The sequence below is a fragment of the Bos mutus genome, chromosome 19 (genome assembly GCF_027580195.1).
Source record: "Bos mutus isolate GX-2022 chromosome 19, NWIPB_WYAK_1.1, whole genome shotgun sequence".
NCBI classification, from domain to species: domain Eukaryota; kingdom Metazoa; phylum Chordata; class Mammalia; order Artiodactyla; family Bovidae; genus Bos; species Bos mutus.
Genome location: NC_091635.1, coordinates 14,007,389 through 14,034,998, shown reverse-complemented (window position 1 = coordinate 14,034,998; position 27,610 = coordinate 14,007,389). Strand labels below are relative to the sequence as shown.

At 56.3% G+C, this 27,610-nt stretch overlaps 4 protein-coding genes across 7 annotated transcripts; 1 reads left to right on the top strand and 3 right to left on the bottom strand.

Annotated features, from left to right (window-relative positions):
- The first annotated feature begins 282 nt into the window (after positions 1–282).
- On the top strand, positions 283–5,951 carry PLSCR3 (phospholipid scramblase 3). Of its 2 annotated transcripts, none has more exons than XM_014476435.2 (8): positions 283–1,474; positions 1,687–1,863; positions 2,127–2,386; positions 2,493–2,535; positions 2,637–2,857; positions 3,132–3,293; positions 4,915–5,076; positions 5,271–5,951. In XM_014476435.2, the coding sequence occupies exons 2-8, from the start codon at positions 1,857–1,859 to the stop codon at positions 5,325–5,327; spliced, it is 912 nt and encodes a 303-aa protein (XP_014331921.1). In that variant the 5' UTR covers positions 283–1,474; positions 1,687–1,856; the 3' UTR covers positions 5,328–5,951. The 2 variants fall into 2 exon arrangements, with proteins under 2 accessions (XP_014331921.1, XP_070245491.1); XM_070389390.1 differs by having other exon boundaries at positions 1,683–1,863.
- A 558-nt stretch (positions 5,952–6,509) lies between these two features.
- TNK1 (tyrosine kinase non receptor 1) lies at positions 6,510–14,212 on the bottom strand. Of its 3 annotated transcripts, XM_070389389.1 has the most exons (14): positions 14,118–14,181; positions 12,739–12,794; positions 11,661–11,825; positions 11,424–11,494; positions 11,105–11,296; positions 10,819–10,974; positions 10,419–10,702; positions 9,915–10,188; positions 8,435–8,529; positions 7,959–8,114; positions 7,541–7,620; positions 6,910–7,199; positions 6,732–6,827; positions 6,510–6,648 (listed from the first exon to the last, which is right to left on the bottom strand). In XM_070389389.1, exons 3-14 carry the CDS (start codon positions 11,821–11,823, stop codon positions 6,535–6,537), a joined length of 1,971 nt encoding a protein of 656 aa, XP_070245490.1. In that variant the 5' UTR covers positions 11,824–11,825; positions 12,739–12,794; positions 14,118–14,181; the 3' UTR covers positions 6,510–6,534. The 3 variants fall into 3 exon arrangements, with proteins under 3 accessions (XP_070245490.1, XP_070245489.1, XP_005890007.1); XM_070389388.1 differs by lacking the exon at positions 12,739–12,794 and having other exon boundaries at positions 14,118–14,212; XM_005889945.3 differs by lacking the exons at positions 12,739–12,794; positions 14,118–14,181 and adding an exon at positions 13,344–13,455.
- Positions 14,213–22,393: 8,181 nt separating this feature from the next.
- Positions 22,394–24,018, bottom strand: TMEM95 (transmembrane protein 95). Its single transcript, XM_070389387.1, has 6 exons — positions 23,570–24,018; positions 23,198–23,278; positions 23,076–23,096; positions 22,863–22,943; positions 22,660–22,747; positions 22,394–22,532 (listed from the first exon to the last, which is right to left on the bottom strand). The coding sequence occupies exons 1-6, from the start codon at positions 23,979–23,981 to the stop codon at positions 22,505–22,507; spliced, it is 711 nt and encodes a 236-aa protein (XP_070245488.1). The 5' UTR covers positions 23,982–24,018; the 3' UTR covers positions 22,394–22,504.
- A 205-nt stretch (positions 24,019–24,223) lies between these two features.
- Positions 24,224–27,415, bottom strand: KCTD11 (potassium channel tetramerization domain containing 11). Its single transcript, XM_005889946.3, has one exon. The coding sequence runs from the start codon at positions 26,222–26,224 to the stop codon at positions 25,526–25,528; it is 699 nt and encodes a 232-aa protein (XP_005890008.1). The 5' UTR covers positions 26,225–27,415; the 3' UTR covers positions 24,224–25,525.
- Between the last annotated feature and the right edge of the window lie 195 nt (positions 27,416–27,610).

Here is a 27,610-nt window from a genome sequence, read left to right as displayed (position 1 = left end):
CTTTCCCTGCTCTATTTTTCCTTACAGCACTTGTCACCCTCTGACTTCTGATGTATTTTATGTACATTGTTTCTTCCTGGGGAGATTAGGAATTTTGTTACTTTTAAAAAAATGCTACATACTTTTTTTTATTGCCTGTCTGAAATACAGTAGGGGCTCATTAAATCTCCGCTGAATAACTGAATTTCTGTATGTGTTTTGGTGGAGGTTGGCGCATGGTTTGGGCCAGGTAGAATCTGAGGCACTAAGGGATACCAGGAGAGAGGTCTGGCACTTGGGTTTGAAGCAGATGATGACTGAAGCTGTAGGACCAGCCCAGAGGAACATGGACACAGGGACAGAGGAGCCGGCAAACCTGCTTCTCCCTATGTTCATCTTGCTGGGTGAGACCCCCATCTGCCTGGTCACCAGACAGGCAACAGAAGTCATCCTGGACTCCTCACCTCCGCATCTCACCTCTCAAGCAAGTTCTCTTATTATTGTCTAAATATAGCCAAAGTCTGCCGCTTCCCGTCTGTCTACACTATCACAGCTATCCCCTCCCCCAGACTACTGGCAACAACCCAGTCTTAGGTGCCTCTGTTCTCTACCACGAAGTTTAAATGGTTTTCTAAAATAGCTGACTTCCCTCCGTAGTCGGAAAATCAGTGGGCTCCTGCTGCCCTGGGGGGCCAAAGCCCAGCTCCCACAAGGCCTTCTGCGCACGTGGCCCCGATTCTTATCTAAAAGGGCATTTCTTGCCACTAAGCCTTTAGGCCCCCAAGGCGCAGGACCCCCTCACACCTCCTGGCCTGGGCTCAGGACTCCAAGCCGAGGAAATGGTGCCTGTTGGGCAAGGCCTGCCTGCGTCCGGGCTGCCTACTCAGCCTCCTGAGCCTCGCCTCTCACACGCTCGTTACTGACACTGTCTGGCGGCCTGTCGCGTGGCTGGGGGCGCCTGAAGGAAGTATTGTAATAGCAAAGTGTCCGTGTGGGTCACTGCTGCGTCAGGTAGAGAAGACGGGCAAGGTAGCCCCAAGGAGGCAGAAGGGGAGCCAGTAGCCAGTCGGAAAAGCCAATGGGTGAGAGTATAGGGTGCTCGGCTGCGTCAGCGAGGACCGAACCGCCCTCAGGAGGAGGAGCCTGGGGTCCAGCGCCGCGCGAGCGGCCCTCGCTCCCACTAAGGGTCACTGGTCACTCTCCGCCCGCAGAACTGGCGGGGGTCGCAGGTCTAGGTCTCACCCGGCTGCCCTCCCAGGCGAGCTTCAGCATCCGAGCGGAAAGGGCGGGGACGCCCGCCAAGCCACGGAGTGGGTGGCCTGAGCTCTGCGGCCCCACAGGAAAGCAAGCAGGCATTCTTTCTGCGCAGGCGCGCCGCTCTGGCCGGGAGGGGCGGGGCCTGGACGGGTCGGGGGCGGAGTCACCTCTGGGCCCGCCTCCACTAGCTCCTTGGGCCGCCGAGTGCTGGGCACCCGGGCTATTCTAGGGGCTTCAGGTGAGCAGGGGGAACAGAGGGGTCAGGAGACCTCTTTCGAGGTCGGGTCGTCGGTCTGACTGCAGGCCCATCTGTCCTGCCGTCTGCCAATAGCCGCCTACGCGGAGAATGGGAGAACAAAGGGAGGGGGCGGTACTGGGGCCCCTGCGGGAATCCAGGGTCCCAGCGCCCCCGCCTTGCCCGCTGACACTTTCGGTTTCTCCCCGAGTCAGACGCGCCGCCCTAGAGACCCTGGGCCGGCGCTGGGCGCAGCTGCCTCTCCGCGTTTGCCTGTCGGTCTTTGTGTCTGTCTTTGTGTCTGTCTGCTGTCTTCGAGCTTGCCTCCACTTCTAGAACTAAACCTCTGGGACACAGACATCCCGCGAATCCTCGCCCCTCTCCCATGGCAGGTAAGTGGGCGCAAGGTCGAGGGTCTCCGTTATCCCCCCACGGACTTGGTAGCTCGGTGTCAGACGCATCCTCCGGGAATGTGCTCGGACTGGCTGTGTGGGGCCCCTCCCTTCCTCCCCGAGAAGCCGCCGCCCTGCTCCCCCGCCCCATCTTTCTCATTCTCTTCTCATCACATTTTCCCCGCAGCCTCGCGGCCTGTGGGCCAAGGGGTAAAGGGATGAAGTCAGGGACCCCTTCTAACCTACTCTTGTCCCCCCCACAGGCTACTTGCCCCCCAAAGGCTATGCCCCTTCGCCCCCACCTCCCTACCCTGTGACTGCTGGATACCCGGAGCCGGCACTGCATCCTGGGCCTGGGCCCAGCCAGGTGTCCGGGCCCGGGCAGGCACCAGTGCCTGTCCACGTGCCTGCCCCTGCGCCGGGCTTTGCTCTCTTCCCCTCGCCTGGCCCTGGGGCCCCGGGACCAGCTGCCCCCTTCTTGCCATTGCCAGGGGTGCCTTCTGGCCTCGAATTCCTGGTGCAGGTGAGTGGGAGGGAGGGAGGGAGGAAGGAAGGGAGGAGTGGCAGGGAGGGGCCCAGGCGACTAGGCCGGCCAGCTGATGTCCGCCTGGCCCCCACTGTCTTTCCAGATTGATCAGATCTTGATTCACCAGAAGGCTGAGCCAGTGGAAAGTGAGTGGAAGGAGGAATAGGTTGGGCCTCATCACGGGGGCAAATAGTGGGCTCTGGGGCAGGCGCTGGTGTCGGAGCCTCAGCATGTCACCCCTTGGCAGCGGTCTTGGGCTGGGAGACCTGTAACCGCTACGAACTGCGCTCCGGGGCTGGACAACCCCTGGGTCAGGCGGCGGAGGAGAGCAACTGCTGTGCCCGGCTGTGCTGTGGTGCCCGCCGGCCCCTGCGGGTTCGCCTGGTGGACCCCGGGGACAGAGAGGTGCTGCGCCTGCTCCGCCCCCTCCACTGTGGCTGCAGCTGCTGTCCGTGTGGCCTCCAGGAGGTGAGTGGAGAAGGCTGAGCCCAGAGAGAAACTTGGATAAGGGGCTGGCCAGTGATGGCGGCAGAACTTAGGTGAGGCATGGGATGAGATCGTCTTCTGATTGGAGTTGGCCAGCAGCAGGTGGGATGGGAGGCCTAGTGAGAGGGAAGACAGGTGGTCTAGTGAATGGGGATGGGAGGTCTCATGAGGGGAAACAGATGATAGAGCTAGACTGCTGAGAGTTTGGGGGCCAGGGTACCTGGCTGGCAGTGATTCTGTCTGTTTCCCACTCCAGATGGAAGTCCAGGCTCCACCGGGCACCACCATTGGCCATGTTCTACAGACCTGGCATCCTTTCATCCCCAAGTTCTCCATTCAGGACGCTGACCGCCAGACCCTCCTGAGAGTGGTGGGGCCCTGCTGGACGTGTGGCTGTGGCACAGACACCAACTTTGAGGTATCAGGAATAAGGGGAGATTCCTGGGACCTTCATAAACCAAGGCATTCATGAGGCAGGATAGTCAAGAGCTCATTAATCCAAACCTGCTGTGATGCCTACCACATTGCTGGCTTTCCTCTACTCAAAAATAAGATGGACCAGGGTCTTATGAAAACATGGCTGAGAGGATTTCATCTTAAGGGCCAATGCTGATTGCAATCTGCAACCTTATGTTGAGGGAGAGAAAAATAATCTTAGGCCAGGCTGGATTTAGGGTGAAGGATGATTATTGAGTGTGCCTTGGGCTGGGCCCACATGGCTGCTGTGTGTGTGAGTTCGTGAGCCCAGGCCCTGGAACAAGCACTGATTTCACTTGTTAACATCCTGTGGCTTGCCTTGCCAAATGTCCACCCATTCACCCCTAGTCTGAAATCCAGGTGATGTCCTTCTTACCATACATTCTGGTCACCAACCTGGAGCCTAGAGAATCCAAGTGGTGACCATTTAAGAGTAAAGCCTGGGAAGCACCTCCTTTTCTAGAAGATAAAGGCACTTGAATACTTTAAGAGATAATTATATGTGTAGATAAGGTAGGAAACGACAGGTATAGTCTGGTAGACTTTCCAAGGCTTCTGATAAGGTGCTCTGCCTAAGGTTACTTTTTGAAACTGAGTCACCTTGGTACCTGGGGAAAGCTTCTTTGATAGGAACTCATTGGCAAAGAGATAATTTGGTGATCTCTGGATGGGAGTATGTAGACTGCATGGTTCTCATCAGGTCAGTCTTCCTCTTATGCAATATGAATGGTCCACATTTGGGGTTGTGCCCTTGGGACCACAGGGCTGGCTGGGAGAGGCCCTGCCCAACCTGGGACTGGTCTGCAGGAAGTGCCCCAGGGCTGTAGGATCTTTGGGGAAGGGGATGGGCAGGACATCACTCCAGTTCTAGCCACAGGAGAATGAGCGGAGGATAAAGTCCAGGTGGCCACTGTGAATTACCACCCAGATTGGCAGGGCCTGTTGCTGCTGGGCTCAGAGAGGCCAGTGAAGACCCTGGTCCTCAGAGGCCACTTTCTACTGCCCCCTCCTCCCACTGGATGGACTTGTATCCACCCAGGATGAGGCTTGCATGCTGCACTAGACAGAGCCCTCACTACCTTGCAGATGAGAGGACACCCCTCTGGGCCATCTAGGAGCCTGGTTGGCTGAGCACAATCAGGCATTTAGCAGCCTCTTTTAGCCCCTCTGGCCAGGCTACTCTGTACAGGGCACAAACTGCACCAACCGTTGGTGGCAAGGACTTTGGTAACCAAAACAAACCTAGCAACTGGCCATCCGCTAAGGAGATTAGATTGTATTGTGCTTCTGTTTCTCCCAACACTGATGTTTAGTAATCATGGGTGGCCTTTCAAGAGCCACAGATCCAAGTTGCCATCCCGATTTTTCTTGTGGACTCACAAGGTAACTTCGGGTGGCTCAGTGTCCCGATGTCACATGGAACCCAAAGGCTTTGGGAGGATTCACTATGTGTACAGCCTGCACAGTTCATAACCAGGGACTGTGGAAGTGGGACTGGAGACAGATGAGATCAGGCACACCCCTTCCACGTGGGATCTCCCTTCCTCCCTCTTTCCTGCCAGGTGAAGACCCCAGACGAATCCCGCAGTGTGGGCCGCATCAGCAAACAGTGGGGGGGCCTGCTCCGAGAAGCCCTCACTGACACAGATGACTTCGGCCTGCAGTTCCCGCTGGACCTGGACGTGAGGGTGAAGGCTGTGCTGCTCGGAGCCACGTTCCTCATTGTGAGTCGGCGGCCCTTGCTCCTCCCCCAACTACCCCTTCTGCTCTCACTCAGAGGTTCTGAGTGCTTCTTGGCCTCCTGCTAGGAGAGGTTCAGGGACAGAGTCTTTAAGGGTTTGGGGTTCCAGACCTGGGTTGTAATAGCTGAGCCAGGGTGGCCCAGCCAGATATCCTGCTGACCATGCCCTCCCCTCAGGACTACATGTTCTTCGAGAAGCGAGGAGGCGCTGGACCCTCTGCCATCACCAGTTAGAGGCCTTCTCTGGGTGAGGAGACCATCAACTCAACCAGAATTCAGGATGGTCACTCGCCCTGGCCCCTGCTCAGAGGCAGCCCCTTTCCTCCGTGTACACTGCAGGCGAGAGACAGGGAAGCCTGAGAGGCTGGGGGCTTGGTGCCCCATCCCTCCCCTGCTCCCCTGGCCTCCTTCACCCGTGGCCCCTACAGAAGGGTATGTATGAGAGCCCTTCTCCTGCTACTTCCCACATCTCCAGTGGTCCCTCAGCATGCAGGCATATCGGCTTTCAAATGTTCCCTACCCACTTCTTCCCAATCCCTTCCAGGGTCTCTGCTCCAAATGAGGCCTTAGAATGCAGGACTCGGGTTTTCTGACAGGGCTGGAGGTGGGAAAGGCACCAAAGATGGCAGACCTGGCCACCCTTTCCCTGCATCAGCTTGGCCAATTCATTCAGCCTCAGACGATGGCACTCTGAGGGCATCCTACCTCCCCACTAGGGCCAGGACCCCAGTGCCAACTTCCTCTCCCTCAGCTGGTGCTTGCTGCAACTTCCTGTGCCTTAACCACCTGTTCCTTCCCTTGTCCCAGGAAGGAAGCTGTATCTTTTTATGTTACATTCATATAAACTTTGTAACTTTTTGCACAGTGGAAGATGTATGTGATAGGAGAGGGCAGGAGAGAGAGTTGGGTGTGGGAAGAGACAAAGGGAAATATGACAGCTGGGATGGGCAGGGTCTGGCCCATCTCATAATCCACACTGCCAAGATCATGTGTCCTTGAGTCTAAGAGAGCCCCTTTCATCACCCATGATGGCCCCAGACCACGCCAAGGCAGCTGAGGCTATATTCCCCAAGTCATCCAAGATGGCTGCCCCCACAGAGCCCAGTGTGGTAGCTGATGGCAGTTCAGGATGGCTTCTCCCGTGACCCAGAATGGCCTTGTGCTCATTTTCTGTAGTGACAGAAGCTTCCTGTGGGTATGATGTGGCACAGCTCCGCTCTTCCAAGTATGCCCTCTTGTTGGGCAGAGTGGACTAGATCCTCCTATGGCCAAGGGAGTTTGTGCCCTCAGAGGCCAAGGGGCAGGTGAGGAGACACCAGTGCCCGATGCTGGGCTCCTCCTGTACCTATCACAGGCCTGTTGGGACCTTGTTCTGCTTCTGCCTGGTCTCATGTGGCCAGGCCCTTGGTCTGTCTGGTGTCTGTGCCCAAAGGAACAAAGCTCAGGGCCGGGCCAGGACATAGCGGCTGGCGGCCGAGAGGTCCCACTGGTAACGCTCCAGGATGCGCCGGCAGTCCGCTCTGGACCAGCTACTGAGGTAGAAAAGCTGCTCTACCTGTGGGGGTGGGAGGATAGGCAGTTGACTGCCAGACAGCAGGGCCAGGAAGGGCGGGAACCAGGGGAAGGGTCGGACTTTACCTTGAGGTTCCGTATGGCAGAAACCACATCTCCCCCGGTGGCTCTTAGAGCAGCCTGGCACTCCTGGTGGGTGACTCCGTGCACACTCAGCTCCACCTGCCGGGGACGAAGCCTCACTTAGGCCCCTTCCCCAGTCTGTAGCCCCTCTGGACACCGGGCCACTTCAGGGAGACCTCACCTCCATAACCCTCCTCTGCAGCTCAGGGTCAGACAAGGGTCCTCCGGAGGGGATGGCGGCTTTGCTGGCTCCAGGTGCTCCTACGGGGTGACTCTGGGGGGATTCTCTTTTGGGCCAGGGAGGCCGCTCCCTGGAAGGCTGGGAAGAGCTGGTGGCCATGGGAAGGCGGGGTGACCGGCTTGGGGGTCCCTGGGGCCCAGTTCTGGCATGTCGAAGTTCAGGGGGGCTCGACCCGCCTCCTGTGGGGCGGGGACCCAGGGAAAGAACCGACTCCAGACTCTTGGAAATGCCTGCATATTTGAGAAAGAAACCACAACTTGAGAGGAAGCCCAGCTGCCTTCTTTCTCTGGCTATCTGTGCTGTCCTCGGGGTGGTCCTCTGTCCAGGCGGACCAGAACCCAGATGTGCAGGATGGATGCCCATATCCAGGCAGCCAGGGGGCCCAGAGAGCGGCCCAGGGCTGCAGGGGGGAGATGCTGCCCAAAGTCCAGCCAGCATGTCAGCAGGCAGAGGAAGGGCAGGACACGATAGGTGGGGAGATCACAGATACAATCAGAGCAAGGGGCACTGTTGGAGGGTGATTCCAGACCTCCTGGGAGACACCGCAGGCTGTCCCCACCGCCATGCCCACCTTTAGTCCTCTGCATAGCCACATTCCTTCTCTGGCCCCGAGCCTGAGGGGCATCCTGAAGCTTTGCCTTCCCTCTGTCCCTGTTGGAGAGTGTTCCAGTTCATTCTCCACCCCCACCCCAGAGAGCAGTGCCCTCCCCCAAAGAATCTCTGGGGCCTCCAAGCAGGCTGAGACCTGAGGCACGTCCAACCTCCCCTCCACCTTTACCGCTTCCCCTCCACCTTCCCCTCTCTGGGGCCTCCAGGCAGGCTGAGACCTGAGGCACGTCCAGCCTCCCCTCCATCTTTACCCACCTCCCTCCAACTTCACCCTTCTCCCCTCCACCTTCACCTCCCCCACAGGCTCCCCTTCCAGAAAAGTTGCTGGGCTTGGTTGGTTCCCTAGCCTAGCTCTGGCCCCAACTCTTTCATGTCCTTACCCATCTGCGTTTCTCTGGTGTCGCTCTACCCGGGCAGGGGTGCCTCTGAGGATGGGGCGGGTGGCTGGTGGGTCTACCAGTGTCACCGCTGAGGCTGGAAAGCTGCCCACTTTGAACGTGCGACCGTTCTGGCCCTTCCAGGTTGTGGAGTCAGGGCTGTGGGAAGAGGTGAAAGGGCTGGGAGCCAGGGGACAGTGGGGGCTGGGCCCCAGTCCACATTCAGCTCACAAGCTGTGCGCTACGGAGCCACATCTGCCTGGAGGAAGGGATGCTTTTTTCTCTTTAATACAAAAGGGCTCTATAGGCCAGCGGTGGCTCTAGGGGGGGAGGCCAGGACTGTGGTAGAGCGCTTGGGGCGGGGAGAGGAGGCACAGGCCTGGGGTTCAAGGAACTGGGGGGAAGCTGAGCTGGGACCAGCATCAGGAGGGTTGGAAGAGTGTCCTCCTGGGGCTGGGTGGGAGGCATGAGACCCTCACCTGCCCTCAATGATAGTGATGGGGTCACCAGGCTCCATCCTCAGAGCACCGGCCTCCATGACCTCCCTCACACAACGTCCCTCAGGAGGCCAGGCCTGTAGAGACAGGAAGAAAGGGTGGGTGGGCTTATGGCATGAGTCACAAGGGTAATGTCATGGGAACAGAGGAGAGACTGTTCATGCACCCATCAAGCAAACCCCTACCAGGTGTGTCCTGGGCCCAGGGGGGAATGGTCCCTGTCTCTTGGTTGTAATCCAGTGGAGGCAGACCTGGATTCCATGCCAAGCTGGACACAGCCCAGGGGTCAGGAAGCAACAAAAGGGGACCCTGCCTCTATCTAGGGGGCCAAGGGGAGAGTCACCCTGTACACTTTCACTCCATACCCAGGCCCATCAGATCTGCCTCCCAAGCACCTCTGGGAATTCTCCACTTCTCTGTAGCACCACTGCCTCCACCTTCATCCAGACCTCTTCCTCTCACTTCTGCTTCACAGTCACTGCAGTCTACTGGTCTTCCCATCTTCAGTCTCATCCTTCTAATCCATTCTTGCACCACACCTCAGTATGTGCTATGCTAAGTCGTTTCAGTTGTATTCAACTCTTTGCAACCCCACGGACTGTAGCCCACCAGGCTCCTCTGTCCATGGGGTTCTCCAGGCAAGAATACTGGAGTGGGTTGCCATGCCCTCCTCCAGGGATTTCCCCAACCCAGGGATAGAACCCATGTCTCTTACGTCACCTGCATGGCAGGCGGGTTCTTTACCACTAACACTACCAAGGAAACCAGAGTGACATATATATATAAGGATGGCTTGTAACTTTCCTGCTCACAACCCTTACGTGGCCCCCAGATGTCCTCAGAGTTAAGGACTAAACTCCTTTAATGTTAGAGTATATAGTGATTTAGGGCACAGCTCTGCAGTCAGTGACTGGTGCAGCTCTCCATTCCTCCACTTCCTGTGTGACCTTAGGCAAATCACTTAAACTGTCAGTGTCTTAACTGCCCCCTCCCTAAGATCGAGCTGGGTTGTTGTGAGGGCTGAATGAGTGAAGATGCATCAGGATACATGGAGAGCACTTAGTACAGTATCTTACACATACCAAGCGCTCTCAGTGCTAGCACCGGTTATTTACCCTGTCTTATAAGTCCCTCCTTGGTGCGCCCCCAAAGTGCCTCTGCCACCTTGGTCACTGTACTTCCCCCTCCCACGCTGAACCTTTCCTCTGCCTGTCAAACACCCACTGCATCCTGCCGCTCTGGGCTCCCCTCTCTCTTCCCCAGCCCCCAGCCAGCAGAAACTAGACCCCAGCTGTCTCCCTGGGGCTCTGAGGACCCTAAAGGTGGGGAATGAATCTGCTCTGTAGAGTCAGGTCCCAGACCCCAAACTGGGAGTCAGTATACATCCATCTTGTGCATGGGACCCTGGGAAAGGAAGCAGACGCAAGAGAGACGGGGTTTCCGGGGAGGCAGGAGCTCCCACCTCTTGAAGCAGCCCCTCTAGGTCGGAAAAGGTGGGCCGGTCAGCAGGGTGGGAGGCCCAGCAGCGCAAGGCCAGGGTGTAGAGGGCCCTGGAGCAGAGAGGAGGCTTGGGCAGGCGGGCTCGGTCCTTCTCCAGCCGTTGCAGGATGAGGTATGGCGGGACCCCGGCCCAGGGCTCCTCGCCCCCAGCGAACATCTCCCACAGCGTCACCCCATACATCCACACGTCCGAGGCAGACGAGAAAGCCCCGTGGCGCAGGCTCTCGGGCGCACACCTGCGGAAGCGGAGCTGAAGGGGGCCGGACGTGTGCGCAGGGTGTGCGCCTGGAGCGCCCACCTGCCACTGGGCACGCCCCCTTAATGCGGCCTGCCGTCCTGCGTTCCTTCCAAAGTCCTCCTTTCTCGGCCCTTCCAGACCGGAAGACTCCTCTAGTCCCCGCCTCCCTCAGAGGACCACCCCCTCGGCTCCTGCCCCGAGATCCTGCCCCTCCGCCCAGGTTCTCACCAGGCGAAGGGGATGCGTCGGGGCCCGCCCATGATGTAGCGGCCCCGGGCGCCGCCCAGCGGTCGCACCAGCCCGAAGTCAGCCACCTTGATGGTGCGCGGTGAAGCCAGCAGCAGGTTGCGCGTGGCCAGGTCTCGGTGGACCAGCCCACGGGCCCCCAGGTACGCCATGGCCCCCGCCACCTGCCGCAGGAAGAGGCAGAGCAAGGCCAGGGCCAGCGGGGGCGTGGGGGCTGGGGCCGTCAGACGCGCGTGCAGGGAGCCCAGGGGCGCCAGCTCCATCACCTGCAGGAACATGTCGGTGTGAGCGGTGGTCTGGCCCCATGAGACCCTAGCGCTCATTCTCCTGTAGCCCATCGGCCCGGGGACTGTCCCAGGTACCAGCGTCGGGGTTTGCTCACCATCTGCAGAGGCTGACCCAGTACAAGGCCGTGCAGACGCAGCACGTGTGGATGCTCCAAGTTCATCATGACAGACACTTCTCTCAGGAAGTCCTCTAGCTCAGTGCCCTCGGGACCTTCGGGACCCACCCGGAGGGACTTGACAGCCACTGGGACCTGGGCGTGGGGGGAAGCACCGTCAGGCACGGGAGCAAACAGTTAAGCCAAGGCCAGAGCAGAGAGGGCCCTCAGAGAGGGGGCAGCTGGCCCAAGATCCCAGAATGAAGTAGGCTCCCTGGACACTCACAGTCTGGCCGCTGGGTAGTGTCCACAGCCCTCGGTGCACCATGCCAAAGCAACCGGAGCCCAAAAGCTCCCCTCGGCACACAGCCTGGTTTGGGATCAGACACTTGAGTCTCCCATCTGGCTCAGGGAGGGATGGAAGGCTATCTGAGGGTGGGGTGGTCTCCTTTTGCCCAGAGGCAAAGCCCCCAAGGATCTGAAACAAGGATGGGAAATCAGGTGTGTGGAACCCTGTTTACACTCTTCTCTGCCACTCAGCCTGCCCCTTACCCAGGCCTGAGCTGGCCCTGAAAAGCCTCTTGCCCCCACCCCAAAACACACACCTTGTAGACCCAATTCTTAGACTTGAGCCCCGAACGGTGCCTCTTCAGAGCTTCAGCCAGTCTACGTTGGGCTGAGGGAGGCCAGAATCAGAGGGATGGGGTAATGGGGGCGGCAGGGAGCAGGATGCAAGGGATTTACAAGCAAGAAGAAGGCTGGGGTGTGTGGTGGTTGGAGGAGAGTCGCAACTAACAGGCTGGGGAAGGAAACAGTAGGGCCTAGTGGCAGGGGACTCTCACCAGGCCGGCCCATGCCAATGCCATCCAGATCTTCAGCTCTTACAAAGTCGAAGTGCTCCGGCCGAGTCACGTTAAGCTCCTCCAGGATGGGCCGGTAAAACTGGGCCAGCTGGAGGTCTCGGAGCAGCCGCAGCAGCCACAGGGAACCCGCCTCGGGGAGCATGTCTAGAGGAGGGACCCCTGTGAGGCCCCGTCCTCCAGTCACATGGTCCAGGGTAGTCACCTGAGACACTCAGGCACCAGAGACATGGTTGCCAGTTCCACCCGCAAACCCTCAGAAACACTCAGGTACAGAGGGAGGGAATCTCAGGATCAGCCAGGAATCCTGCCCCTCATACACACAAACCCCACCCAGGAAGAACGTTCTCCTCACACCTAAGATTTTAGCACCTAGCAGACTTCAGGTGTGTGGCCCCGCTCTGAGATATGGCACACTGCCTGTACCCCCGTGCATGCTAAGTCGCTTCAGTCATGTCCAACTCTTTGCAACCCTATGGACTGTAACCCACCAGGCTCCTCTGTCCTTGGAATTCTCCAGGCAAGAATACAAGAGTGGGTTGCCATGCCCTCCTCCAGGGAATCTTCCCGACCCAGGGATGGAACCCGCATCTCTTATGTCTTCTGCATTGGCAGGTGGGTTCTTTACCTCTAGTGCCACCTGGGAAGCCCTGCCTGTACCCCTAGGCCACCCAGATATACTGCCTCTTAGACTTGGGGTGCACCCTTGTACACACCCACTCAGGTACACCGGAGACATTCTGATCCACCACATACACTCCAGAGATGCCCAGATACACTAACCACACTTCAGACACAGAGGTACAACAGACACACACATCACACCTATAGATCCCCTAGAGATATGATGCAAAAGACACCAGAGACACATGATACATGTCCACTCCCAGCTGAGGCATATATTAGCTGCCGCAAGACACCAGGCTTCCTGCCACGTACCCCTCACACACCCCCTTGAGACATGTTGAGTTTACTGCCTTCAAGATTCACCGGCCCTCACGTGTGAGACACCTAGGTCCACACAACACACAAGACATCAAGCTTTGGTGTCCACATGTACCTGAGATATGCCGGTAGGCTGCCCCCTCTGCCCAGAGTCATTGCCTCTTCCACACCCTAGGCAGCAACATGTGAAATCAAATCGGGCATTTGTGACGGGCGGTAAACCTCAGGTACTGCTCAGAGACACCCAGGCTGCCAGGTACACAGTCCCCTCCCCACCCACCTGAGCTCAGATCCCGAGACAGAGCCCGGCTGGCACACGGGAGTCCCAGGCAACTCCACCAGTCTTTATTCAATAAGGCTCTCGGTGCCGGCTGTCTGCGCACACTCTCCCTCACACACACCTGCCCCCCTCCCACCCCTACTTAGTTAAGCCCGGAGGAAGCGAAGGGCCCCAGGCTGGGTCCCGAGGGACGCTCGGAAGTGGCGAGGAACCGCGGGCCACAGCAGGGGCGGGGGGAGGAGAAAGTTCAGGGTGCTAAGCACATCCGGACCAGTGGCCAGGTGAGAAGTGGACGGACAGCACGAGATGGGGGACAGGAGGAGACGTGGCCGCGGAAGAGAAGGACCGGGGAGGGGAGGCTCGCACCCCCGGACGCGCCCCCAAACGAAGGCCGCCCCGCCAGCCCGGCCCCCAGAGCCCCTGCCTCTTCGGACCCTCACCTGGCGAAGGCGGAAGCAGCGGCTGGGGAGCCGCCCAGGCTGCCGGGACTAAATCCCGGGGAGGGCAGGACCGAAGCCGCGGGGCGGGGCCTGGCGGCTTGGCCCGGGTTCCCCGAGGGATGAGGTGGTGGCGGGGGGCGGGTGAGGGGGTGGATGAGGTGGGGGTTGGTGCTGGCGGCCGGCCAGCCAGGCCAGACCCTGGGGGGTCTCCCTTCGCAGGTCCTTTGCTCGCCCCCTTCCCACCCTCTCTCCACCTTCCCGCCCTCTTTTCAGACTTCTCCAAAGAACTTCTCACCCCTTCCCAGACTTCCTCATCGGTGTCTCGTTCCCCCTTCACCCCTGCCCCGTGCCCACTTCAACCGAATCCTCCACCTCCCTCAACCAGCGCCCCACCCACGAAATGAATAACCCCTGGTAGAGAGACCCGCCCAGGGCCCGGGGATAAAGCTAAACAGGACAGAGTCCCTGAGAGGGCTTCATGGCACTCTGATGCAGAAAGCCGGCCTGGAGCAGCTTTCTGGGCTGTGAAATGGCGCCACGACCGAGGTGTTGATGGTCGCGCAGGTAGTCAGCTCCAGACCGACCGCACGGAGTCTCTAAGATTAAAGCCCTTGGCCTTTCCCCCTGCTCTGAGTGTCCTTTCCCGGTCTCATGTGCTGCCCCCGAAATGGACCTTTTGGGGAGCTCCCCAAGGTGGAACATGTAGGGGGCTCTGGAGCAAGTGGGGTGGAGACAGCTTCTGAGTGGCTCCTCAGCCCAATTCCAGCTTGGTACCTGGTCTTGGTGATCCAGGGCAGCGCTCCATACCTCAGGGCACAACTTCCCATCTCTGGCACTTCCTGGCCTCCTTCTGGCCCCTCCCACCTGTTACCTCTGCTGACACCAGGGTTCTGTACACTTCTGCTTGCCCTGTGGGGCGGAGACATAGTCTGGCTCCAAGAAGGCTCTGAGAAGGAGTATGCCCTCTCCCTTTCCCTCACGGGTCTCAGGACCAGTCTTAGGCCATCTGGCCTACGTCCTTCTGTCCCAGGGATAGATGTGTGAGCATAGCAAATGTAGTCTGCAGAGTTCCGTGAGGGGCAAAGCCCCCTCACCTTGGTAATCATGGAAAATTCCAGCATCGATGGGAAAATCGTAGTTCACAGTTCTGTGGTTTTCTTGCCAGCTCTCTTGCCCTCCCACCAGGGCAGATAACAGATGTGATTGTTCCCTGCACATGTCTCATCTCTGATTTATTATGGACTGGCTCCACACGGGAGGGGCTGGATCTGTCAGGTGTCCTAAGGTACCTGGGACAATGTAGGCCTATAATAGGTACAGTGCATATTGTCTATGAAGAAGTCTGCTCAGTCTAACTGCCAAGCCCTGGGCGGTGAAAAGTGTGGAGTCCTGACTGCTAGATCTCCAGGGAATTCCCCAGCTATTACTATTCCCATTTCTAAAACCCAGAGATGGTTTCTGCCTGCTCTTGACCTTTCAGTCAACAGAATCACACACTTTACTGTTTGCATTTGGTTTCTTTCACTCAACATTTTTTTGTTTGGTTGGGGTTTTTCTTTTTTCCCAAATTTTCATTTATTTTTAGCTGTACTGGGTCTTTGTTGCTGCGGGAGGGCTTTCTCTAGTTGCTGAGAGAGGGGGCTACTCTCTAGTTGTGGTGGTTGGGCTTCTCATTGCAGTGACTTCTCATTGCAGAGCATGGGCTCTAAGTCTCGCAAATTATAGAGCACAGGCTCAGTAGTTGTGGCCAGTGGGCTTAGTTACCCTGTGGCATGTGGGATCTTCCCGGCACAGAGATCGAACCTGTGTCCCCTCCATCGGCAAGCAGATTCGTAACCACTGGACCACCAGGGAAGTCCCTTTTCCAATTTCTTGATGGGAGAAACAGCAGTTCCATGAGCATCTTCAGGAAAGAGCAGGTGAAACCTGATTTTCCTCTGGATGTCCAGTGTCCTCACAGATCTGGGTGCACTGGAAGTCCTCTGGGTATTGAATGAATTAATATATGCATGTAGAGCACATGGTGGGATATGAAGGCCGATGCAGCCGGAGAGGCTGGCAGAAGCCAAACTAGGTGTCAGATCATCCTTCCAGCAGGCTTTCACTGTGCCAGGTTCTGGGGACCCAAGTGAACAAGCTGGCACGATCCCTGACCTAGTTGGGTTCAGTCTGCAGGGCCTTGCAGAATGCGGTCAGCTCAGGCCTTTCCTTAGGGCTTTGGTACCCCCTGAAAAGTTTTAACAGGGGAGTGACAGAACCAACCCGAGGTGTAAAGAGGCTGGGAAAAGGTGAGAGAGAAAAAAGAGGGAACTCAAGGAAGAGACTCTGACCATTGGCTCAGGGGAGAGAGGCTGCCCTGCCATCCTTGGCGTGGGATGGAAAGGAGACTGAGGAGGGGGCGCTCCTGACTGAACTCTTGGCCTGGTTCGCTCTGTGCTCCAGCAGGAAACCAGAGGCAGAGGCTCCACCCACCTTTGTCTTTGACTTGGAAAAACCCCAGGAAATCAGAGGCCTCTTTATCCCCCTTTGTTTCTTATTTTTGGAGTTAAGCGTCTCTCCTCCCCAACCTTTGCCAATAAAGATGATGCGGTTTGGAGGAGCAGAGCCTGATGATTCTCACTCTGCCTCTGGAGGCCTGCCTCCAGGCTGAGATGGGGCATCCAGCTAACACTTAAACTTGGAGGCCCAGAGCACCACCCCCTCCACCCTCTCCATCTGCCTTTCCCCAACTTCTGCCTGGCCCTGCAGGCTCTGCATCCGAGAAAGATGAGCACATTCACACCACCAGAGCCAAGTTTTTCCCCAAAGGGCAGAGAACCAGGAGGACAAGCAGAGAGGGCGGCCCGGTGGCCAACCTCCCCTCCCCCACCTTGGGTTTGGCAGACAGGTAGGACCCATCCTTCTGCAGGAACCATCCTGGTGCCTCTGCCTTCTCCCTTTCTGCCCTGATCCCTGAGATCACTGAGCTTTTCCCCTTCTCCCTGACCACATCAACCTCTCAGCAGAGGAAAGCCCCCCAACATTCTGGTTCTCTCTCTCCTCTGAGCCTTTGCATGACTATTCACTCTTCTTGAAAGTCTTCCCACCCTTCTCCAAATCTGGCCTTGCTAAGTGCAGGCAGCCTACCCCTAATCTGGTCTGGACTCTTCCCCTACACCCTAAGATCCTTGTGCTTTCTTCTCATTGTACTCATTGCTCTGATAGAATTTGCCAGTAACTTGTCTATCTCTCCTGTTAGATTCCAAGCTCCAGGTAGAAAATGACTTCATCTTGTCTGGGCATTGCTATGTCCCCCATGCCCAGTATGGTTCTGACTCATATGATAAGTGCTCAATAACCTTTGTTGAACAAATGGACGAGACAGAGTGATCTGGATAGAGTAAAGCAAAGGAGATTTTTGACATCAGGAGCTCCTTTGGTGAGAGTGATGGGGATGGGAGTTTCTAGAGTTAATCCATAAGTGTTCTCCTGGTGAACCCAACCCTGCCCCTCCCCCCGTGACACTCCCTGGCCCCACATAGTTAGCTCTCCCCAGACCCTTGAGTAACACCCTCTTGTTCCATCACCCCATCTCCATCTCCCAGGACCCTGAGGTCCTATTCTTTTCCAGTTTGCATTTGCTCACTAGTTAACGGAGTCACCAGCCCACCACCTTGTATCTGTCTGACGGTTTTCTTTCCAAAGTGGAAGCAGTCTTAAATCTTCCATATTCCAACAGGCTCATAATGGAGCTGAGGGCCTTTACAGAACAGTAGCTCTGGGACATCCCAGGTGGTCCACTGGCTAAGACTCTAAGCTCCCAATGCAGGGGGCTCGGGTTCCGTCCCTGGTCCGGGAACTAAATCCCACATATCGAAACTAAGAGTTTGCATGCTGCAACTAAAGATCCCATGTCCTGCAACTAAGATCTATTGCAGCCTAATTATTATTATTTTTGAAACCAGCTGAGAGCTCACTTTCGGAGTCTGACTACCTGAGTTTGGATCCCAGCTTGATCACTTACCATCCTATAAATCTGGGCAAGTTACTTCATGTTTGTACACCTCTGTTTCCTCATCTTCAAGATGAGATTATTAGGAGTATCTACCTTGTGGGGTTATTGAAGAATTAACTGTGCCCATGTGTGTGGTAGCCGGTCTCCAAATCAGCTCCCAGTGAACCTCCCCAGCTGGTATCACAGTGTCATGCCTTTCCACAATGATCTGTGTAATTGATGGGGCTCCCAGGTGTCGCAGTAGTAAAGAACCTGCCTGCCAATGCAGGAGATGCAAGAGACACAAGTTTGATCCATGGGTCAGGAAGATCCCTGGAGAAGGGAATGGCAACCCACTCCAGTATTATTGCTTGGAGAATCCCATGGACATGGAGCCTGGCATGCTATAGTCCATGGGTTCACAATGAGTGTAATCAATGGGCTATTGTGAGGATGGTGTGTGACCTCAGAGCTAGGTAGTAAAAGGCAGTGTGGCTTCCACCTCCCTCTCTTGGATCACTCACTCTGGAGGAGGCCAGCCACCATGTCCTGACAGTCAAGTAGCCCAGTGGAGAAGCTCCACTTGTCGAGAAGTTGAGGGCTCCTGCCGTCGGCTGACACCAACCAACCAGACAGACATTCGAGTGAGCCATCTTGGAATCTTGAAGGCTGATCCACTAGCCCTTAGATGTCTGCAACCCTGACCTACATCTGGACAACATCCTTACCAGAAACTCTGAGCCAGAAACACCCATTTTAGCTGCTTCTGAATTTCTGATTCACAGAAACCATGAGATAACAAGGGTTTACTGTTTCAGACAATTGAGTTTTAGAATAATTTGTTACACAGCTATACATAAATAACACATAGTCTGACACATAGTCTCCATACCTGTTAACCATCATTAACTCCATCTTACAGATAGGAAGACTGAAGCTCAGGCTGGTGAACTGATGTTTTTCATGTACATATACAGCTATTAATAGGAAGTGGCAGTGCCAGCCATATCCTCAAACCAGGGCCTTTTTTTGTTGTTTTTTGTTATTACTTTTGGCCACACCACCATGGCATGCAGTATCTTAGTTCCCTGACCAGGGATCATTGAACCCAAGGTCCCTGCAGTAGAAGCACCAAGTCTTAACCACTGGGCCCCAAGGAAAGTCCCAACCCAGGGCTTTTAGTGCCAGGTTCTAAGCTCTTCTTTCTGCCCCACCATCCAGTTACCCATTGTTGAGTAACAATACGTAGTAGCATTAAATAACTATTTTATTATGCTCTGGACTTTGTGTCTGGAACCCCAACAGGACACTGTGGGAATGGTTTATCTCTGCTCTACTATGTCTGCGGCCTTGGGTGGAAAACCTGACAATCTGGGGATGATGATCTGAGAGCGGAGGGCTGCGTTACTTACACATCTGGCAGCAGATACTGGCTTTTGGCCAAACCCCTCCATGGGGACCCTTAAAATAGGCCGGGCATCCTCATAGCATGACGACTGAGTTCCAGAGTGAATGTCCCAAAAGGCAGAAGGTGACAGATTCTTAAGGCCTGGGCTCAGAAAGTGGCTCAGTGTCGCTTCTGCCACATTCAGTGAGCCAGCTAGCCATGGAACCCAGGTTCAAGGGAAGGATACATAGCACCTACCTCTAGGTAGGCAGCATATCAGAGAGTACGGGGCCATTGTTTAAAACTGCCACACCCACAGAAGCCTCCTGATTGGTGAGGGGCTCTGAAAAACCGTCCCTGCCCTGACAGGCCACACTCTGGTACGTTGGCCTCATGTGCACAAAACAAACACTAACTCTGCCAGCCTCCTGTGCGAAGTGTTCATGAAGGGCTTACCCAGGGAAGACATATCACAAGGGTTCAGAGAAGGCGCTGCAGTCATCAGTGACACTTCCTGGCATCTACCATGTGCCAGGCTCTGAGGAAACAGACCCAGAACCTTAAGCAGTGGCTTTAGAGAGTAGTGTGTGGTACAGCAGGAAGATGTGTAAAGAAACACCACCACCCGAGGTAAACAGGTGCCACACAAGAGAAGCCTGGAGCAGACTCACTCCACTTAGCCTTGGGGGCTCACAGAAGTTTTCTCAGAAGAGGGGATATCTGAGCCAAAGGAGAAAGTCTTTCCAGGTAGAGGAACAAGCCTGGGCAAAGGAAGGAGATATGAGATAACAGTATTTGGGCAACTAGAAGTGACTCAGAGTGGCTGTGGGGTGGGCAGAGCTGAGGTGAAGCCCCAGGAGACACCAGGGGGTCAGATTCCAAGAAGCATTACCTACCGAGGTAGACCACTTACTGGTAAGAAGTGGGCGCATGGCATGAGGGGAGGAGGATGACTGTGACCCTGTCGGCCATGCCATTAAACCTGAGAAATCCCGGGAGTGGGAGGAAGATAGGTCTAGAAAGGTGGACATGTGGAGTCTGAGATGCCTGTGGGGTGTTCAAGCAGGATTCCAGGTCTGTGTCCGGACAGTTCTGGCCTGAGGACTAAAGAAGATGAGGGGAGCTGCAGGTAGAGAGTCTTGAATGTCAGGATCAAGGGCCAACTCTATATTCTATAGGCAAAGACAAGCTAGGGAAGATTTTAAGTAAGAGATTATAATGGCTAATACTTCATGAGGGCCCATTACATGTTGGGCAAAGTCCCAAGCATTTTATATGAACTGATTTGGACCTCACAGTCATTCTGTAAGGAAAGTGCCACTGCATTGAATTTAAGATATTTTCAATTGTAATATATACCATTATGCTATGACATGTCTTCAATTTAAAATGGGTTCTTCAGAGATGTTAAAATGTAGATCGAAGGAAAAAAGGCCAAGGAATCAAAGAAATACATGATCCGCATTTAAAACAGGAGGAAACAGGAACAGAAAAATAACTTTCCCAAGGTTTGGTATGTGCCAGAGCCAGGATTTGAAATCGGGCAGCCCAACTCCAGAGCCTAAGTTTTCAAGCATCATTTGATGCTGGACAGGAGGGTCGAGTGATGTGGAGTTTTAAGAAGACCAGTGTGGGGACTTCGCTGGTGGGCCAGTGGTTAAGAATCTGCCTTCCAATGCAGAGGGCACAGGTTCGAGCCCTGGTCGGGGGACTAAGATCCCACAAGCAGCAGGCAAACTAAGCCCATGCACGATAACTAGAGAGTCCCCACCCCACAATTAAGATCCAACACAGCCAGGAAAATAAAGTCAATATTTAAAAAAACAAAACAAAACCAGTGTGGCTGCTAAGGGTACAGAGTGGGCTTTAGGGGAGTTAGCAGAGTCAGATGCACATTTGGGAGACTGGGCTCCACAGGGAGAAAGAGGGTTCCAGAGAGGGCTGGGATCCATAGAGCAGGAGGAGGGGCAGAGAGGAGCAAGGTCCTTCAGAGATGGGCAAAGCTGTTGACCCACTGCATGTTGGGTGTGAGAAGGAGGACAGCTAAAATGCTGAGCCTGGAAACAGGGCACATTCTTGGGGGCTTGAGACAGCTCCCAGAGACAAAGGAGAGCTGCTGTGGCTGGGACGTGAGCAGGGTGCTTCTCACCCCAGTGTGGGCGGCAGCGTTGTCCGGTGCCTGGCTGGCAATCACTTAGTATTTATCAAATGAGTGAATGTTTCAATTGTTGTATGAGCTTGGGCATGCCATATGATCTCTGGGTTCCATTTTTCGGTATAAAATGAAAGCATTGGACTAGAATGTGTAAAACAAAATGGAAGATATTTCCCCAGAAGGGATAAATTACTCCTTTCTCTCTATCCCCAGTACCTTTACAGATTCCCCCAAACAGTGGTTCTAACCCTGGCTGGCTGTAAATTAGATTAACTGAGGCCCCATATGAGACCACTAAACTCCAAATCTCTGGAGACAAGACCCAGCAACAGGTAGTTTTTTAAGATGACCAGATGACTCTACATGCGGTCTCCCACGTGGCACTAGTGGTAAAGAACCCATCTGCCAATGCAGGAGGCCCAAGAGACGCAGGTTCCATCCCTGGGTAGGGAAGATCCCCTGGAAGAGGGCATGGTAACCCACTCCGGTATTCTTGCCTGGAGAATCCCACAGACAGAAGAGCCTGGTGGGCTACAGTCCATAGGGTTGTGGAGTCGGACACGACTGAAGTGACTTAGCACACACACACGCAGCTGGTTGAGAACTGGGAGCTTCGGTTCCAGTTTGAACTTCAGTATCCACTTTGAACTTCAGTATCCAGTTTGAAAACCATGGGGCTGTGTGAAGGCAAGGATCCCTCCTAGGCCTAGGCCCTTGGACTGTGACTTATAGTTGGAGATAGGCCTCTTCTTTATATGTCCCATCTCCCATCCCCCAAATCCAAACTCCTGATAACCAAGGGACCAGACACCAGGGTTTCTCAACCACACACTGCTGACTGTTCAGACCGGATCATTCTTTGTCCTGGAGGACATTCCCATGCATTTTCAGATGTTTACCAGCATCCCTGGTCTCTAACAATTAGATGCCAGTACTACATTCCCCCCCACCCCCATCAAAACAATCAGAAACATCTCCTCTGGTGCAAAATCCCCACCTCCCTAAGTTGAGAACCACTGTGCTACATGAGCCTCCCTCTCCCCCTGCCCTCCCTAGTTGCAGACAGAGGCCAGGCAGAGGTGGAGGCCATTTGACAGCACGTTTAGTTGGGCCTGGCAGGAGGGAGGCCTCTCTCTGTGGGAGGCTTCACAATGTTAAATGGAAGGGGAGCATGCCAGCAGGCTGACTGCTGTGGTCTCATTCTAGGGGGAGGGACTTTTCCAGAACACTCATTCCCGGATTCCCAATCAGTCACAGGAGGGCCAAGAGGAGTTTCTGGGGCCTGGCAGCCCCCACGTTCCGGGAACAGGCAGAAGGAGATGTGGGAGTGGTGGTGAGCAGAGGGGATTCTTTCCTTCTGTAGATATTTTCCTGGCACGGGGACTGCCCCTGTCTGATTGGTTGAGGGATGAAGGGGAGGAGCTTTCCAGCTGTGGGTGCCTGGGTCCCTGGACCATCTGACACTGGGACTATGGGGTATATCTAAGTATCAGGGTCTGGAAGATTGAACCACTTGGGGCTGGAACTAAGGGTCTGGCTGTCCCCCGCCCTCCCCACCCCACCCCCAACCCCAAGAGAGAAGTGGATGTTGTGGGCACACGAGCTCCTTAGAACTGGAGGCTAGGCTCTGTCCTCGTTTTCACAAGTCAACTTTTTGCTTGGAAGTAGTTGTACCTGAGGGAAAACAGAGGGTGGGAGGCCTGGGAAGGGAGGAGGGAAGGGCCACGAGGGCAGGAGGAAGGATGAGGGGGTACTCGTGGGAAGTGGTGAGGCTGTCTCCCGCCCTGATCCCCCAACTCACTCCACCGCGAGGCTCGGGACACCCAGGAGCAGGGCAGTTCCGCACACAAAGAGGAGCAGGATCCGAGCTTCCCAAAGATCGTGACTTCCTATAGGGGACCCAGGAAGCAGTGAGTGATCCCGGGGACCATACCCATCGATGCTGGGGAAGCCTCAGAGCTCAGAGATCTGGGTGGGGGTGAGGCAGAGGTGGGGAGTAAGGACCTGGGAAGCAGCGCTTTCGGGGCCAACAGTACACCTCGAAGCCCTGGCAGGTTGAACAGTTGTACAGGATGGTGCTGCCCCCTGCAGGAGACAGTAGGGCCGGCAGTGCGGCGGGAAGCCTCCGTTCCTCTCTGCTCCCACCGCCCTCCGTGGCTGCTCTCCTCAAGTGCCCCAAGCCCCCGGCTTTCGCTACCCCTTCCCTTTCTTACTCACGGCAGGAGGGAGGGCAGAGAGCTGAAATGAAAGACAAGGCAGGGTGGGGGGCGGATGAGCTCAGCCATACACCCCTTTGCCCAAGGACCTAGGCACCCCTTGGTCCTTCCCCTCATCCGTACCTTCTCTGTTGTACTCCTGGAGCTTGGTCTTTCGAAGCCATTGCCAATATGAAGGGAGTGAGTAGAGAGACCCTTTGATCTCTGGGGAGGCAGAAAGCAGCTAGAGTGCCCAGGGCCTCAGCAGGGATGGTTCACCTCCACCCCTTCACCCAGCACCACCCCATCACACTCTCCTGTCTCCATCTGCCCTCCACCCGTCCCTACTCCACCTCCCCAGCCCCCTCCTTGGTTGTGCCTTCCAAGCCCCTAGGTTGTGCCTTCCCCCTTGACTTCACCCATGACTCTCAGGACTCTGTGAGTCTTCTCTGTGATTTTGTTCAAGGATGCATCATCTGTGGAGATGGGTAAGGACCGGGTGATTCCCTCACTGACCTGGAAGAAGGTTCTGGGCCCTTTCCCAGGGTCCAAAGAAGCTCTCCCAGAGGGAGCAGAAAGTGTGTCCAGAGAGGGCTGTGGACTGAGGAGATGGCTGAGAGGCAGAGCTGTGAGGCCACTTGCAGGCCCCTTGGGGCACAGGGGTGATTGTTGTTAGGCCCATCCCTGGATGTCTGATTTTACCTAAGGCAAAGGCCGAGAATGTCCAGGAGACCTCACAGTCCTTCCACTGGACCTCCATCTGGCTGCAAAGCCGGGCCAGGCGGCCCGACAACTCACGGTCTGGGAAGCGGCAGAAGACACAGGCCTCAACGGCTGCCAGGAAGATCCCACCTAGTGCCAGTGTCCACATGAGGCCTGCTGGGGGCTGCTGGAGGGAGGGCTGGCCCCACCTAGGCTGGGAAGGCATTGGAATGCTCTGTGATCCTGGTTCCAGCCTTTTGTCTGGAGGTTCTAGAGCATTCTAGCACAGCGACACTGCCCCATCTCTGGCTGGGGTAAACTTGGGGCCCAGTGAATTGAGGACTGGAAGAAGATTCTTCTAGTGGGAGATGGATAGAGAAAGCAGGGCTTCTGCTATACCCCCAACCTAGCCCTCAGCAGCTTTCATGAGTTGGTGATTCCAAAAGCAATTTTATTTTTCTTCCTGTAAATCATGACCAGTGATAAATAGTAAGTGACTCCCCAGTGAAGAAGCTGTTTGTGAGTATTCCGTACCCCCAGGGACTCAGAAACCCATGCCTGTCCACATCCTCCCCCACTCTTTCAAACTCTTCTGTTCATCTCTTCTTCGCCCTGAGCAGCCTTGGGCCTTCCCCAGCTATCTCCTAGCAACAGGCTCATGGTTGCCTTAGCAACAGAGTGTTCTATACAGGCCTCCAAGGCCTAGCTGAGCCCAGTTGACTTCTCTTACCTCTCATTAGAAGATCCTAGTGACTCAAAGCTCAGCAGGCCCCTCCTGCCTACGTGGATGTGTGAAGCACATGTGCACACACACCCCTTGTGATTAAACTAATTGTCAGTCTACTCATACCCATACCACAGACACACCTGGTACCAAAACAGTTGCTGGGCAACCCCAAACAGGCCTGAACATGCAGAGGCCACAGAAAGACCAGCACACAGACACCACCTCCAGCAACATGGCTGAGAGCCAGGATGCAGGGATCCACGCATCAGTCAGAGCCACTGGCTGACAGGCACGTACACATGAAGGAAGGAAGGCCAGGACCCAAGAAGATGCCCCACTCCTCCCTGTAGCCAGCCCCACCTTCAACATGGGATTATTTAAAACACCTGGAACTCCAGAGGGACGCTCCAGCCCCACAGTTAATGGGGATTCTCCTAGCTCCCTTATGCCAACCTAAGGTGGGGCGTAGCCCTCCCTGTCTCCCTCAGTGGTGGCTTAGGGCACAGCAAAGAACCTCCCTTCCCATATTTCACAGTGTTCTGACCTCTCATTTGTCAGGCCAGGCGAGGCCACCATCTCCAGGAGAAGTCACAGTCCAGGAGACCACATTAGAGCAATCCAAAGCTCCTCTTTCCCTCAGACCTCATCATCCTTCCATAGTCCTGCTAAGTTGAGCCTGGGCAGAGAAGCATACCTGCTTTTCCTGACTCTGAATACTGAGCTCCAAGCAAGGAAACACCGAAGGTCCCCAGACTCAGGCAGGACCAGCCAGGGAAGCCTCCCCAGCCCTCCTAGGATCGGCTCCAGTCCAGACCCACTGATCCTGTGGGCTCTTGGTGGGCTCCCTCCAGTGTGGGGATTCCTGTCCATACTTGGGCTCTCCAGTCAGGTGCAGTGGGGCCTCTGACTCTCACAGCTCCCGGAGCAGAGCTAGGAAAAGGCCTCAGGAGAATCTTCAACCCCTTTAATGACCCGTTCTTTCTCCCCCCTCCCCCGCCCCTCCATGAAGTCAAACTGAGGGCAGCGTTCCCAGGTCTCAGTTCCTAGTGCCGAACAAAGCGTAGAGATCGGGAGTTGAGCAGGTCTTCAGGATCAGGGAAGACAGAGTCGAGACGGAAGCCATGCTCCAGAGCCACCCGCAGCACCTCCTCCAGGAAGCTGGGTGTGCCCACCACCTCCCGTGGCTCTCCTGGTGCCCCGGTCCACAGTGGCTGCAGCCCTAGTCTGCGGTACTCCACTTCGGGGAGTTCCGCGGGGCGGGGAGCCCATTCCAGACGGAAATGTGGGCCTCCCTCTGCCCTGTCCTCATTGGTCACACCAAATCGGGCCCGCAGGGCACCCAGACACTCAGGGTCGGTGCAGAAGAGATTGGCCCGGAAGGTGTCCACCTGGACAGAACTCAGCTCATAGTGGTGTGGGCCTCGACGAGCAGAGAAGTGCACCAGGCGGGGGCTGCTATCTACATCTGCATGGAGCAGGGCGGCTGTGGGAGCTGGGGTCCCCCGAGAGGCCTCCAGTTCCCGCAGGGCATCCAGGAGGGGTCGGATCTGGTAAAAGTCCGCCTCTGCCCTGAGAAGCGCTGTCTCCCCATATCCAAGGGGCAGGTCTAGGCGGCCCAGCCGGAGGAAATTGAGGATGTGCCGGAAGGCCTTGCCATCTCGATCGATGAAGTAGTGGCCACCTCCCTCGGGATTGAGGTTGGGAGTCATGGGGGTACCAGCCCTAAACATGGCCCCCAGCATGGAGTCTGGGAATCGAGTCAAGGTCTCCAACGTGGTGGAATATAGCGTTCCCCCGACATTCAGGGTCACGGGGCCCCCGAAGGAGGGGGGCGAAGAGGGCACAGGAGGAGGAGAAATTTTGAGGAGTATAGAAGACACCGAAAGAGAAGAAAAGGTAGAACTTCCTGGGTGTGTGCAGAACTGGGTGGTAAGGTTCAGACTGTCTCTGAGTGGGAGGCACAGGTTGGAGTACAAGGCAGCAAGATTTGGGGCTCACCCTAGCTGCCTTGGTGGTGGGGGATGGTTTCTGGGCACAGAGACGCCGGAAAGGTCGAGAGAACGGATGAAAAGAGCTGAGGGAAGTCAGGTACGGGAGATATAGATCCGATTCTGGGTGGTCAGCGATTCCTTTCTGTGGTCTTCAGACAGTGGCTTTCCAGAATCCAACCAGCAGGTGACGGTGGCGAGCACAAGGCCGACTCTGAAGGGTCCAGCTTCTCGGGCAGATCGCTGTCACCGTGGGCAAGTCCACGCAGGGCTCCGGGGGCCAGTTTGAGGCCTTGCCTTGCCTGACTCTGGCGCGGGTCCCAGGAGATGGAGGCGAGGCTGATCGGAGCCGATGGCGAGGGGTGCCTCTGTATCGGCTGGAGACCGCAGATGCACGTTCAGTACAAGCTGGGAGTGTCTGAGGACTCCGATGGAAGCAGCCGGGAGTCTCGGACCGGGCGCCGACGCCTTCCTCTGGTTTCTGCAACCGCTTAAGTCCTCTCCGCCCCCAGGAAGTGGCCTAAGGGCAGCGGCCGGGGGCCCTTTAAGAGGCAGCCCCGCCCCCTGGGCGCCCCGCCCCTCGCCCCCGCCCCCGCCCCGCCGGCCTAGCGCTGCTAGGGTGGTGGTGGAAGCCGAAAGGCGAACCAGAGAGACGGGGCCGACAGGCTGGACCAGCGCACGCTAGCGGGGGTGGGGTCCTGAGGGTGACTCAGTCACGTCGTTCCGGGTGTACCCGCGACGGCCCCACGGGCCCCCAGGTGTGCCCGACCTCACGTCTGCAATTCAGTGGACGCCGGCATCTCCTATCCCGCCGCTCAAGAAACTGAGGGCCGGACGGCAGGGGTTGAGGACCTGTTCCTTTTCTGTCACTCCCCGGGGGAATTCCCGAGGGGGCGGGTGCTGAGCATCCACATTCCAGGGATGCCTCCGGGCCAGGGTGGCCTGAGCCCGGATGCCAGCCGCCCCCCCTTCCCAAGGCTAGACCCAACCCACGCCACGCAAGCGGCCTCTGCTTAGCCGGACGGGTCGGGCCACGTCGCCTGAGCTCGCGAGCCCCCGCCCTAGAGGCCGAAGCTCCCACTTCACTCCCAGGAGTTGCCCCTCCATTGACTCCAGTTCAAAAACTCCCAATCGCTCCTG

Coding starts and splice junctions, on each gene's coding strand:
- PLSCR3 (XM_014476435.2), top strand. Junction 2,387..2,492: donor GCCTCGAATTCCTGGTGCAG/GTGAGTGGGAGG, acceptor CTGTCTTTCCAG/ATTGATCAGATCTTGATTCA. Junction 2,858..3,131: donor GTCCGTGTGGCCTCCAGGAG/GTGAGTGGAGAA, acceptor TTCCCACTCCAG/ATGGAAGTCCAGGCTCCACC.
- TNK1 (XM_070389388.1), bottom strand. CDS start 14,148: ATGGAGCGCTGCCCTGGATCACCAAGACCAG. Junction 11,495..11,660: donor CATTGGCATGGGCCGGCCTG/GTGAGAGTCCCC, acceptor GGCCTCCCTCAG/CCCAACGTAGACTGGCTGAA. Junction 11,297..11,423: donor CTAAGAATTGGGTCTACAAG/GTGTGTGTTTTG, acceptor TCCTTGTTTCAG/ATCCTTGGGGGCTTTGCCTC.
- TMEM95 (XM_070389387.1), bottom strand. CDS start 23,981: ATGCCTTCCCAGCCTAGGTGGGGCCAGCCCTCCCTCCAGCAGCCCCCA. Junction 22,748..22,862: donor CCGAAAGCGCTGCTTCCCAG/GTCCTTACTCCC, acceptor GGTCCCCTATAG/GAAGTCACGATCTTTGGGAA. Junction 22,533..22,659: donor GTCCCGAGCCTCGCGGTGGA/GTGAGTTGGGGG, acceptor GTTTTCCCTCAG/GTACAACTACTTCCAAGCAA.
- KCTD11 (XM_005889946.3), bottom strand. CDS start 26,224: ATGCTGGGGGCCATGTTTAGGGCTGGTACCCCCATGACTCCCAACCTC.